This window comes from Pantherophis guttatus, chromosome 2, assembly GCF_059756535.1.
Source record: "Pantherophis guttatus breed Tessera chromosome 2, ASM5975653v1, whole genome shotgun sequence".
In the NCBI taxonomy this organism is placed as follows: domain Eukaryota; kingdom Metazoa; phylum Chordata; class Lepidosauria; order Squamata; family Colubridae; genus Pantherophis; species Pantherophis guttatus.
This window is the reverse complement of record NC_142064.1, coordinates 105,247,021-105,261,450: the sequence shown is the minus strand read 5'-3', so window position 1 is coordinate 105,261,450 and position 14,430 is coordinate 105,247,021. Positions and strand designations below refer to the sequence as shown.

At 40.4% G+C, this 14,430-nt stretch overlaps 1 protein-coding gene across 1 annotated transcript in view; it reads right to left on the bottom strand.

Moving 5' to 3' along the window:
• Positions 1-14,430, bottom strand: part of POLQ (DNA polymerase theta) — a 65,411-nt gene that overhangs the window by 13,570 nt on the left and 37,411 nt on the right. Inside the window, exons 18-24 of the mRNA XM_034411123.3 lie at positions 14,155-14,348; positions 11,373-11,613; positions 10,219-10,412; positions 8,345-8,482; positions 6,748-6,922; positions 6,275-6,395; positions 5,097-5,212 (exon numbers count right to left, since the gene is read on the bottom strand). Of these exons, the coding sequence (XP_034267014.2) occupies positions 5,097-5,212; positions 6,275-6,395; positions 6,748-6,922; positions 8,345-8,482; positions 10,219-10,412; positions 11,373-11,613; positions 14,155-14,348 (1,179 nt within the window). The remainder of the gene's footprint in view (positions 1-5,096; positions 5,213-6,274; positions 6,396-6,747; positions 6,923-8,344; positions 8,483-10,218; positions 10,413-11,372; positions 11,614-14,154; positions 14,349-14,430) is intronic.

The following is a 14,430-nucleotide window of genomic DNA, read 5'->3' as shown; positions in this document are numbered from 1 at the left end:
CTTTTTGTTTTTTATCTCCTCCCCTTATTCTATCCCCTCCATCTCCTTTGCTTTCCCTTTTTTCCATTGTCTTTATTTTTATTTGTATTTTATACTAAGAATTTTTTTTAGTAAATAGATATTTCAAAAAATGCCCCTACATGTGTTATTATTAATCCAAAATTTTATATTGTGAAACATCAACATGTGGCAGAGGCACTAATATATTAAATATAACTACTAATAAAATGTCATTAATAATATAATTTTCATTGTATTATTGATAGTTTTTATAGTTTTTATAGTTATTATTAAGATAATAAATTATTATAATTATTAACAGTACAAAAATTTTATTGGGTGAATTGATCCTGATAATAAATAGTGAAGTTCCTGAAAAACCTATCACTCTGTTTCTGAAAAATATGGCTTTCCACATGATTCAGAGTTACAATAAAACTTTAGTGACTATTGTGTGCAGCCCATGTTCTAATTATATTATTAGAATTTTATCTTGCTTTTTTAATACTTATATTTCAAGGTGGCAAACATATCTAATCCTGCCTCCTCCATGAGAGCATGACTTGCCCGAACTCACACTACCGATTTTCTTGTCTACGGAAGGCCTAGAACAGTGATGGCTAACCTTTTTGCCATCGTGTGCCAGGAAAGGAGGGCGGGGTGTGTGTGTGTGTGTGTGTGTCACGTGCGTATGTGCCCACACCCATAATTCTATGCGCCCCGCCCCCCGTGCATGCGTACGTGACCCCCCCTGCTCCTGGCACATGATGGCCCGGTAGGCCCGTTTTTCTCTCTCACCTGGCTCCAGAGCCTCTCTAGGAGTCTGGGGAGGGCAAAAATGGCCTCCCCCTGCCCCGACACCGAAAAGGGCCCATTTGCCAACTTCCAGTTCCACCTTTTTCGTCTCCAGAGGGTCTCCGGGGGTGGGTGGGGGGGGAGGCCGTTTTCGCTCTCCCCAGACTCCTAGAAAGGCTCTGGAGGCTGGGGACAGCAAAAAAAACAGGCCTTCTGGTCCCACCGGAAGTTGGCAAATGGGCCGTTTCTGGCCTCTGGAGGGGTGGGGAAGGCCGTTTTGAGAAGTAAGTTTTCCAAGGATCTTGCCCAATAATCACAGACACGATAGGCTTTGAGTTTAATGTATTTATTTACTCCATTTCTTTCTATTCAGGTACTCATTTGGAACTGGTCCTGGACTTCTGCGCACAGCCTTATATATGGAGGAGGTGGAGTCAAGGTAAGGAGGGGTTATGGGAAGGGCTAAGTGAGGGAGGAGGGATCAGTGGGTCAGTCTATGCAATGGTGTATACACAGTTAGGCATTTACTTGTAACAAATCCCCCTCTAAATGCCTAACATTCGGGGTTGATTCTGTACCCGGCATGGTCACCCCTAGTTTTGATGTGAGATATGTGTGTTGCTTGTTTGGTAATGGTTTCGTTAGAATGTCCGCAACTTGCTCAGAGGTTTCACAATGTACGGCCCTAATAAAACCTACATTTGATAACTGCCTGACATGCTTATGCTTGATGTCGATATGTCTGGACCTCTGACCCACTGCTTCTGCATTGGAGATGTCTATGGCTGCTTTATTGTCCTCGTGGATAGTTATAGGATAAGCCGGTTCGGTCCATATTTCAGAGAGCAGGTCATCGAACCACACTAAATTGTTAGCTGCCTTTGATAGGCAGATGTACTCTGCTTCTGCCGTGGATGTGGCAACCAGGTTCTGTTTGCCAGTATACCAGTGTACCGGGCAGTTATTGATGAGGAACACGTAACCTGATGTGCTTTTCCTGCTCTTGGTATCACCTGCCCAGTCAGCGTCCGCATAGCAGGTCAGCGCCGGTTTTTTGGATTTGGATGGTTCCAGGCATAGGTACGCGTCTATGCTATGTTTCAGGTACCTGATTACTCGCTTCACCCCTTCCCAGTGGTATACCTTGGGTTCACTGACATGTCTGGATAATAAATTAACAGCTAAGCTGATATCGGGCCTTGTCCAATTGGCAATATACAGGAGGGATCCAATGACAGATCTATACAAGGTGTTGTCCTTAAATGACTCCCCCTCTTCGTGCATATGTTTCAAGAAGTCTGTTTGCATGGGGGTTTCGCATGGTTTAGCGTCCCTCATGTTGCATCTATGTACAAGTTCTAATATTTTCTCCTTTTGAGAAACCTTGAACCCGTTCTCTGTTTTCTCGATTTGTACTCCTAGATACTTATTGACTTTCCCTAGGGTCTTGAGTGTGAATTGTTTCCCCAGTTCTCTGGCGAATTTATCGCAATTTTGCTTGTGCTGCCCCATGTACAGGATGTCGTCTACGTAAACGAGTGCGTATTCGATCAATGTGCCCTCCCTCTTGGCGAAGAGGCAGAGGTCTGCTGATGTGGCGGTAAAACCCATGTCCCTGAGTGTTTTGGCTAGGCATTCATACCATCTTTTCCCGGACTGTCTTAAACCGTACAAACTTTTGTTTAGTAGCCAAGTGACTCCCTCTTTCGCGCCTTTCTCTGGGGGTGCCCTGACATATATTTCTTTGTCTAACTTCGCATGGAGGTATGCGGTTTGAACGTCAAATTGGTAGACTTCTAGGCCTAAGATAGATGCAACTACTAGGGCGCTTTTGACACTTTCTGCCCTAACTGTGGGTGAGTAGGTATCCGTGTAGTCGTCTGGATACCTTTGGGCGAACCCCTGAGCTACGAGTCTAGCCTTGTAGAGGGCCTTGTTGTCTTCGAGTTCCTTGATTTTGAAAACCCACTTCGTGCCTATGAGTGTCTTATCGGCTGGGACCTTAGAGGGGGTGTACACGTTCAGTTCGCGCAGGCTAGCCATCTCCCTTTCCATAGCTTGCTCCCACTTATCTCTCTCTACCTGCGGCAGACTAATGATTTCTTCGTATGAGTTGGGTGTTGTTCTATTTGGGTGAATGGACATGACATAATCTTTAAACCTCTTGGGCATTTTGTTTCTGTTGGGTCTGATAGGTCTCATGGGTCTTGTGTCGGTGTCATGCATGTATTTGGCCTCCTTCTCTGTGACCGTGTCTACCTTGATGATGGGGTGGTCTTCCTTCCACCCTTTGGTGGCTACCTCATGGTGTCTTGGTCTTTGTCTGTCTTGTGTATTTGCTTCTAATGTGATGGGTTTGCTTTCGTCCCTTGATTCGTTTGTGTCTTCCTATCCAGCTGCATTATAAAATTGTCCAAGCTGGAGTCCAGGGAGTTGATGACTATGCTCTTCATGCTCTCTTCGGATATATCCTCCCCCCATCGCTGGGCGTCCGGATCCATGCAGGGGGCTGGAGAGAGGGGAGGAGGCGAGGCGGTCGTAAGTCGAGGACTTCTGGGGTTCTGAGGTGTGGCGGCTGTGGTGGGCCCCGATCCTTGATTGCTGGTCCCTGGGCACATGAGTAGGCCGGGCGGAGGCCGCATGGGGGTTGAGTAGCAGGTGTGGCCTCTTCCCCTCGGGCCTCTTATGCTTGGTGCTGTGGGTGCTGGGTTCGAGTCCTGCCATCTGCATGATTCAAGCATGGTTGGTGCCCTGCGGTTGTCTTCGTGGGGGTTGGTCATCGTGTGGAGTATCTGGGTGTGTGTGCTATCATCGATGGCCCCCCCATAGCCCCCTCGGTTCGCGGCGGTGTCTCTGGGGTGCGTGGCTGGCGTGGAGGGGTTGCGTGCAGGGTCTATCACGGCTGCTGGGGCCTCGGGTGTCTTTCTGGCTTCGAGCTTGGGAGGTGAGCTCCAGATGCCTTGGTGTGTCCCTTCTGGGGTGCCTTTGGCTGTTCCCCCATTTGTTCTGGGGTTTCTTTCATTTCCCGCCATTGGATTTGAATCCTGGCTCCCTATTGGTCGGTGGCCATCCCAAGATGGCCGCCCAGAGCATGGCACGAAAATGGAACCGTTTGGCTCTTGGGCCTCTGCCAGGGGGTATCTCTGTCTTACCGGTCTGGCAGCCTCGTGGTCTTGCTCCTGGGGGCTCATCGCTGCTCCCTGGTCATCTAGAAGGTCCTGGAGCTTCGCAATGAGTTCATCCTTGCATATGGCGGCGTCTATCATTTTCTGTATGATGTCCTTTAGTTCATCTCTCTCGGGTGATCTGTCTCTGGCGTGCCTGGCTGCACTTTCTTTTGGCCTCACGCTTCTGTTTGTTTGGTCCAGTTTCTCCATCTCCAAGGCAGTTGGGATTCTGGCGGTGGCACCTTCAGGTTCCCCCAGCTCTGCCATCAGCCTGGTGGTGGACCTTGTGTTCATCCTTCCTTCCATTTCCGATTTTGGTTCTGTTTATTGGGCATAACCATCCTCTGCTACCATTTTGAGAAGTAAGTTTTCCAAGGATCTTGCCCAATAATCACAGACACGATAGGCTTTGAGTTTAATGTATTTATTTACTCCATTTCTTTCTATTCAGGTACTCATTTGGAAAACTGGTCCTGGACTTCTGCGCACAGCCTTATATATGGAGGAGGTGGAGTCAAGGTAAGGAGGGGTTATGGGAAGGGCTAAGTGAGGGAGGAGGGATCAGTGGGTCAGTCTATGCAATGGTGTATACACAGTTAGGCATTTACTTGTAACATGTTTTCACCCTCCTCAGACTCCTAGAAAGGCTCTGGAGCCAGGGGAGAGAGAAAAACGGGCCTTCCCCACCACCCCCCAAGGTCCTCTGGAGGCAGGAAACAACCTATTTCCCTACTTCTGGTGGGCCCAGAAGGCCCAAAAATCAGCTGGCCAGCGCACGCATGCCCACTGATATAGGTGACATAGGTTCGCCATCACGGGCCTAGAACATCTGTGATAAAAAGAATGGGCATCTATTTTATAGAAAAATGCTTGATGGGATTTCTGTTGTGGAATTCTAAGCATTGAAATTTTATTAAAATCATGAACAAATGCAAACTTTTTTTATGAATGTACAAAAACAAAATAATTGATTGCCATCAAAATTATGTTTCTTCTTTTCTAATGTTAAAGGGGAAGGACTGTTAAAGTCTGACAGACAGGAAAAGTGATTCAAGCAGATGGCAGTTGCTGTTGTTAAGCAAATCCTGCATGGTCATTAAGTGCAATGAAGTCAAAACAATTTTAAGGCATTACCTGGAAATGGTACAAAGGCATGTCTCATGCTAACAGAAAATAGTATTTTCTTCCTGTTTGATATTTCTTCAGTTAGAATCTTAGGTCCGCATGGTAACACAGAATGTTTTCCACATCTATAAAATATGTTTTAAATTAAAGCGTGGCTTATTATTTATTTCTATCTGATTCAATAAGTAAATTAATATGTGTGGTGAATAAATGCAAAACATACTCGCTGATTACTGTCATTAACATTCAAATCAGCAGTGGCAAATCTTTTCAGTTTGTCTTCTCTGGGAGCCACAGCCCTATGGAGCATATTGCATCATTTCTCTGGATGGATGAAATAGAAATTTTCTTTGGTTTTGAGGAGATTTAAGGGATCAAATAAGTGCCCCTCCAAATTTACAGGGATTTTTAAAGGAACTATAAATGGCTTTCCTCAAACTCTGATTTTCAGGGGGGAGGGGAGCATCCAAACTAGAGGTAAGCAAATAGTACTTGCTAGCCTTCTTTCTTGGCTCATGAAGTCACAACCTTAGCTGGAGGATAAGGAGCTCAGAGCTCTTTTCATGAAGCTTCCCTTCCCAGAGGCTCTTATCTACTGGGCTTCTGTCACACACTTCTTAACTGACTTCCAGTCCATTCAGATTGGTCCAGTCCATTCTGAATTTCAACCAACATTTGGTTTTTCCCTCTTCTGTATCCCTAGTGATTAAACTGGTGAAAAGGCAGTCAAGAACATCTACTCTCAGGCTCTTCACACTACCAGCATTTTCAGATTTCTGGTTCTCACTACCACTGCTGCTCTAGATCTTCTTTTCTAGATTACAGAAACCATCTTATATTAGTCAATCAAATCAATCCATCTTTTAGTCTAAGGGTTACTGGTCTTAAAAGTGGAAATATTTCTACATCTTTTGATTTTCAACTGTTCATCAATATACCTTCTCACAATACTAATTCTAGCTGTTTTCAGCTCCTTTAGACAAATTGCTATCTCAGATGTATTTCTGGGTGAGGTTCTAATAAAAAGGTGAGATATAAGTGTAGTAAGCACAATCAATAAATGAAAGCAGAATGTGTTTCTAATATCATAGTAAGTCTGATAGCTCATGTCTTTTCAGAAATGTGACCCCCAAAATCTAAGAACTGAAATTAAAATTTCAAGTAGAAATAATGTACTTTATTTTTACCTGCTTCTTAAAATACGGTGTTGTTTTTGAAAAGGTGGGCTCTCTTCAACCATTGTTGGCATTTCAATCTCGAAATCTTTAGGTACATTCTGTATATTGGGTTCTCTGAAGCTTATGCGACCTACAAACATAGAGCAAAGATAACTGTAGGCTTGGAAGATGAAAGATGGTGTCATGGTTGTGTCAGACATAGAAACATAAAAAAGTGAGTTTGTGATGGAAATATGGATTGCAGGCTTACATTGTGCAAGGAGATTTCGTTAAAACTTTTGATGGTAAGAGGTGATAGATTTTGTATTTTAAAACTTTTATATGCTTATTTTTAGAGACTGTTCAACATTTTATGCATTTTCAAACATTTCTTGCCTCAAAATTACCGGAAACCATGCTATCAGTCTTCAGCAACTAAAGTTGGGGGGTGGGTGCAGAGTCCATGGATAATTGTTAAATTTGCTAAGATAATAACTTGCTACCTGTAGCACTTTGAAATTGAGAAACAGGATAGATCCTTTCCATTCCTAAGACAGGGTTGAAAAGTTTCTCCCTCTGTAGCGGAAATATCACTTTGGTTATTGCATTAGTGATCTTTCTCCATTCTAAAATCAGGCCAGGTAAAGGGTGCAATTTCTTCAATTTTTCTAAAACATCCTATAGAAATAAATAATAAGTTAAACCAATTAAATGTGTTTCTGTTTACAAGATTATTTGAAAATTTCACTACCATTTACTTGGGACAATCATTAGAATACTATTTTTCTAAATTACTGCATAACTTGAGGAAATACATATTCTTTCTTTGTACTGAATATACCTACCAGTCAAGATTGAAGGTTTGTCATTTTATTTATTGCTAAGTAATAAAAGTGCCTTTTCTTAATTAGCAAATATTAAAATAAATTATACTTTTCTCTCATGGAGGATCAATCCCCTTTGCAGAATGCTTTGACACTCTGTCAGTCTGTTCACTGAGGGAATTTTCAATATATTCTACAAATATAATAAATCTTTTCCGTATTATATTTATTTATTTATTTATTTGTTTGTTTAAATTTCTATATTGCCCTTCTCCAATATAGGACTCAGGGCGGTGAACAGCCAAAGTAAAAACAAGACATACATACAAAACATACAAAATCTAAAAACTGATTAAAATAATTAAATATCTTGGCCGTAATTAAAACTGTTCCAATTTAAAATCAATTTAAAATTTGACTCAAGCCAGCCCAGCTAGTTGAAATAAATGGGTTTTCAGGGCCCAATGAAAAATCCGGAGGTCTGTTATTGTACGTATGTGTCTCCCTTTTGCAAGCCAAGTATAGGAAATACCAACGGAACTGGCAATTCTCTTAGTAGTTATGTGAAATGCTTACTGAAAAGAAAAAAAAAAAATTCATGTAACAGGAACAGTTAAATTAAACTTGGGGATAATGATAGGAAAGTGCGAAAAGCATTGATGATTGAGAATATTTACATGTAAGACACCTGAATTTTATTTGTTTATTTATAAATCAAGCACTTTGTAAACAAACAAACAAACAAAGAAAGAAACAAACAATGAATGAATGAATGAATGAATGAATGAATGAATGAATGAATGAACGAACATTATTGGCCACCCATTTTACCATAGGGTAACTTTGGGAGGCTTATAGTCACATAAAATCTAGAACATGAAAAGTTAAAAACAAACATTAAAACCAAAAACACATGGGGGAGGGCAGGGGCAGAGTTGGGATCTGTTTACTCAATCAACCACCTCCATCATGCTAATCCCCCACTGGGGCCCCAAGCCAAATGGCAGAGCCAAGTCATTACGAAAAGGTAGGAGGGTATTACTGTAATCCATTAGAATTTAAATAGGCAATTGGATTGCTTATGGAATTCAGCTCTGAAAGACTGTTCTTCTGTTAAGAAACAGAATTCCTCCACGATTTTGAAGAACCCTATCTTGCAAGAATTCTGGCCGATGAATGATAATGTAAGTTAGAAATTATTAACAAAGCAGAAATATAGTTCCTCTTTTGGGGTAAAATGGTCTTTCCACAAAGTTAAATCAAATAAAAACTATACCTTTGTTGTACTGAACTGTTTACTCAGCCTGGCCCGATTCTTATTTGTTGTTGCTTTTCTAGTACAACCCAACACTTTCTTGCCTCTTTGCATTTTTAGTTCTCCGTCTGATGGCAACTTCTGCTCCAGAAATAATACCTGAAAGAGAACACAGCATAATGCAATTGCATCTTATCTTAATGCTCAACACAACTTTTCAAAAAATATTTATATTTTATCCCTCAATGAGCAGAAAACAGAGTGCCTAATACTTTATCCTCCAGTTTTAATTTCCTCTTTAAGAACTTCTGAGTAGACTAGATGGTTTTCTGCTCTGTCCAAAGTCATCCAGGGAAGTGTGCTCTTGAACACTAAAAACTCTTCTTAGTCCTAGTCCAAAACTTCACCAGCTATTTAAACACTTTCAGGTTTAAATAGATTATCATCACTGAAATGCAAAGAGATATATAATACAGAAAATAATGATGAGTTGCTTTCTTAACTTTTACTAAAAGTTCTATTTATGCATTATTGTAAATCTGTTTTAGTTCTACAATACACAATGCTAAAACAGGCTAAAATGAATCTCTTTACTTTAGGTTAGCTTTGGGAAAGGGTCCATGTAAGCTTCCCACATGTTAAGATCATGCCATCAAAAATGGCTGAATTTCAGCAGTAAGATTTTAGACTACTTTGGCACAACAATAAGTACTTCTGTAAAAGACTGGAAACCTTTTATGGACTTTTTGGAAAAATGGATAAAAATGAACTGGTGATTTCTGGATTTGCTGATTGAAAGCAGTTGAATATGCAACAAAGGTGTACAATATAGTTCTAGAAGGGGAGAAAATATTAAAATTATTTAAATTGTTTGTAACCGCTGTAAAGAAGATCGAAGCTGCTTCTTTTTTTTCTTTCTCACTGTATCTGTTTTTTTCTTTTTCTATTTTTCTTTTACATATTTGTGCTATGAAAATATTTAAGCTATTTGGGGAAGTTGTAAGAAATAGAAATTGAGTGATTTGCCTTCCAAGGCTTCCCACTATCGTTTAAATGTTTCCAAAACTGGGCTAAAAAAATACTAACACACACACACATCCTGGAGATATCAGAATGTCACCTGATGTCCTTCCATGGCCCTTCAAAAATCAAGAGACAGAATTACAATCTATTTTAAGCTAATATTGAGGTCTTGCATCAAGAATTTTAAGGAACTGACAGTTTTAAACATATTTTAGAGGTTTTAATTTTAATAATTAAGTTTCAGGCTTTAAATGTTGTTTAAATGAACTGCATCACTGTTTTTAAAATGCAGAATATGAATGTAAAAGAATAAGAGAAAAATAGCTCAGATAGCAAAAAGCATTTTGGAAAGACTCTGGCATCAGACCAAAATTATGGCTGGGTTAAGATACAAAATAAAATGAAAATTAGCTGGTGATGGCACGCGTGCCCACAGAGAGGACTCTGTGTGCCACCTCTGGCATGCGTGCCATAGGTTCGCCATCACGGATATAGTCTATGGAATGAATTAATGGGCACAAAGAATGGGCACTTACCAACAATAGTCAATAAATTTGGGGTCAAGAAATTAAGCTTATAATTATAAGAAATTAAAAGCTATTAGAAGCATTCCATGAAGTGTTTTATTAAAAAGTTGTCACAAACTGTGATTTCAGGCAATATTTATTCTACTTTAGACACTGCAAGATTGACAGAAAAATGTGAGCAAACATTTAAAAAATAATTTTAAAACTAACATTGAGAAAACATTTTTTTCAAAAGCAGTTAGAATTTTACTGGTTGAACAGAGGCAACAAACTTCTTTCTATCAAAATTTCATTGATGATGTCTGGATCAAAACATAATTTGTTCATGTAAGTTCATCACAATACCTCAGCAATATCATCAGGACAGGTCAAGGAGAAACTGTGACCTGCCAGCTGGTATATCCGATTCTCAATCTCATTCAATTTTGCTTCCATAACATGTTTCTGGGCCTCAGATTCTACTGTGCTAAAACCTATTCCATTGAGCTCCAGCAAGGCCAAGCAATACTGATTCGGCATCTCCACTGTATGAAAAATACCTATAATAATGACAAAAGAAGCAAAACACAATTTTAGTTACATTCTGCAAAATATATATTAGCATTTTAGAACATTTAAATGAAAGCTGCTACTTGCTTCTATTTTTGTCCTGCCCCTTCATCACCCATCAACCCCTCAATCATGTATTCTGCAGATCATGCGTACAATGCAGAATGAACTTATGTTCCAAAGAATGGAATGTTAACACATTATTACAATCTCAAAAAAAAAGTAATCAGGAAATTAGAAAGTTTGTTGTTGTTAGTTGAGAAGTCGTGTCTGACCCATCGCAACCCAATGGACAACGTTCCTCCAGGCCATCCTGTCCTCTACCATCCTCTGGAGTCCATTTAAGCTCACGCCTACTGCTTCAGTGACTCCATCCAGCCACCTCATTCTCTGTTGTCCCATTCTTCTTTTGCCCTCAATCTTTCCCAGCATTAGGCTCTTCTCCAGTGAGTCCTTCCTTCTTATTAAGTGGCCAAAGTATTTGAGTTTCATCTTCAGGATCTGGCCTTCTAAAGAGCAGTCAGGGTTGATCTCCTCTACGACTGACCGGTTTGATCGCCTTGCAGTCCAAGAGACTCTCAGGAGTCTTCTCCAGCACCATAGTTCAAAGGCCTCAATTCTTTGATGCTCAGCCTTTCTTATGGTCCAAAAAACTAGAAAGTTAAAAGCTAATTAATAAATAACAAGGTCTAAATCTACACTGACCATAAAGAACAATTGGCTTTAACTGCTGTCACTCAATTCATTTTCTTTCATTTTCTGTTGATGCTTATAGTGTTCTGATGCTTCAAAATCAGACACGTGATTGTCTGAAACCTTTACGATAGCAAAATATAACATTGTGACACAACAGTCTACAATATTTACATGTATTATTTTGAAGCTCAGGATGAATTTTAATCATTTAATGTTTTTCGTTAAATGATAGTGTCAATCTATAGCCTTTTTACCTTGCAAGTTATCCTTATGCAGTATAATATGGAGTTTTTCTATGATATGAAAGACAAGAACAGCCTCTACAGATGCCCTGTAGCGTCCAGACTGATCCGTACTGGCACTGAGACCAAGGCTCTGATTTCCGTGACCTGCTCCAATTTTGTCTAGCAAAAATAAATCCTGAGGAAGGAAATTGGCAACCATATTGTGAAAGGAATCTTCTTTTGATTCAGGGTCCATTAACCAGCATGCTACCTAGAGTAAGAAAAGAATGTTCAGTATTCACAAGATAATATGGAAAAAGCACATTTCTCACAAAAATGCAACATAGACAAGACTTGCAAAAATGTAAATATGTTGTTGACATATCTATATCCCACTTCAGAAGTCAGATTTATAGGATTACTGGTTCCCAGAATTCAATAGTAGAAGCATGAGTTCCAATGGTCACACTGTTTTACAGATCTTTACATTTAGCAGCTATTCTGTGCTAATACCATAGACCATAGTCTTCGTCTTTTAAACATTTATTCATGTGTTAATATTTTAATGAGGGTGCCAATATGAATGGCTGTATTGCTGGTGCCTGATAATTGTGTGAAGTGCCTTAATAGTATCTGAACATCGTAGTGCAAAGCTAGGTTTGCGTAGTGGGGAAGTAGGTGGATATATTCTGGTTATGATATTTTGAAGGAGGTACAACGCAAGGCACAAAGCTGTTAGGGGTGAAGAAAAAATGACAGTTTAGTGCCAATCTCCACCTCCATCCTAGTAGCCTCACACCTACATCCTGTGGTGGGCTTATGTGGTAAACACCAAATCTGTTTCCAATAAGACCATGTAAGTCCATGACCTGTTGGAGATGAACATGAAGAATGGACATGCATTATTATGACCTAGATGGATGAGGGATGGCTCTCCCGTCTCAAGAGACTTGCTTCCTGTGATGCAGATCCATCCTAAGTCTCAAAGCCAGGGCTGGGGAAGCAGCGGTATGTACTGACTCTTGCCTGTGAGAAAGGGTTCTGGTTCTGAGGGGGTAGGGCATGAATGTCTTTATATCAGGCCATGTAGATATGTTTGGAGTGCTCTTGATGTACTGGCTGTTCTGCTGGATCACTATACAAGCTAACTGGCTTTATCTCAAGACCAGTGTTGGAGTATCAGCCTGTTCATATTAATGATTTCGATATCCAGATCTTTGTAAGTGGCAAGGGAATTCATGGCTTTCAGAGTGATTGACCCAAGTACTCCTGAGTCTGACATGTGTAGGCAGTCAATGCTTGACCTCTAACCCTTGGAGTAGTTATGAATCACCTGGACATGGACAACATTTCTCTTAGCTTATTACTATGGACAAATCATTCTCAGATCCAGATGATATTAACTTCCACTTGTGATTTCTAAACATAATGGTCAAGGTATTCTACATTAGGCACTTGATGGATCTTCATGGCTTCTTGCAGACGCTTGGAGATTTTTCCAGCAATATTGCAGGTAGTTTGGCTGAGTGCCTGACTAGCTACTGGCAATGAGAGGTAAATCAGGTACTGGGCATTACTGCTCCTGAATGGCCTCTCTGTGGTTAACTTTGGATGGTTCCCTGATTCACAAAAAAACTCTGGAAGATGAAGCAACTGAAGAAACACTTAGAGCACAGTGAAGGCAAAGGAAAAATGAATCTGAGTGGACATGGGCACAAGCTCATACCTACACTGTGATGATCACAAAGATGAGACATCATTACTTTGTGTCCTGTGTGGTGGGCTGTCGAAATCATTCCTGGGGAATAGGCAGCAGTCAGGTTCCCTGCCTGGCTGCTTTGATCATTTTGCACAACCATTTGCTGTTAAAATCAACCACACTTCCTACAAGCTTTAAGATTGTAATTGCATTGGTTGTTTTGGAGACAGCATTGGTTGCTTTTGTTGATGACATTTGTCAACCCTAGATAAGAGGGTGCTTTTCCAAATCTTTTTAACATTTCTTGGCAGCCTTTGGTACCAATGATCACAGTAAACCTTTTGGGTTATCTGCAAGTGTTGGGGATTGGAAGCACTATTTTATGATAGTTTAATCTTCCTTAGTGAGTGGTTCAGTCAATGGCATTATTGAAGAAATGATTGATCCAGTGAATGCTTGTGGACTGCCACAAAGATTCTTTTCCACCTGTTTTTTAATGTGCATATGAAGTTGTTAATAGAAGTCATCTGTCAGTTTAGGATACAGTTCTATTATGGGAACGTGCATGTCAACCTCTTCACTATGTTCCTCTGATAATAGCAATAGCACTTAGACTTAATGCCACTTCCCAGTGCTTTATAGTCCTCTCTAAGCGGCTTAGAGTCAGCATATTGCCCCCAACAACAATCTGGGTCCTCATTTTACCGACCTTGGAAGGATGGATGGCTGAGTCAACCTTGAGCTACTGAGAATCAAACTGCCAAACTGCTGGCAGCAGGCAATCAGCAGAAGTCGCTTGCAGTACTGCATTCTAATCACTGCACCACCAAGGCTTTAATGATAATCTTTCTTCCATCTAAGAGAAGCTCTATGAACTTGTGGTTGTCCAAGTCATCTTGGAAGTGCATGCTTGAACTTGCACTGATTCTTATATGAAGTTGTAAGAACTAGATGGAATCTTGACAAAGACCTAAACTTGCAACAATTAGTATAAGAAAACTCCTTCCTCCCCACAACATCTTCCTTCTCAGGTTATGCTCTCCCTTCCCCATCTTTAGTTTATTTAGTGCCATTATAGAAATAAAAGAATTATAAGAAATGAAGTTAGCAAACCTTTGGGTCCTCAAAACATCCTGCCAATGAGATGCCACAGGCCTTCAGGAGAATCTTGTAGTGCTGAATAAAATCGTACACAACAAGTGAAAATGCTCTCTTAGACTCTTGCAAACATAGCTTAAGATGTTGCAATCTTTCTGCTACAGGTAGGTCTTGATCCAATGGAGGCTGTGCCAAACTGGGACTTACTTCTAAAGAGACAAGAAATGCATACATTAAAGACAAGAGAGGGGAAGAAACCATGACAGCATGTGTTTGTATATAAATGTGCTT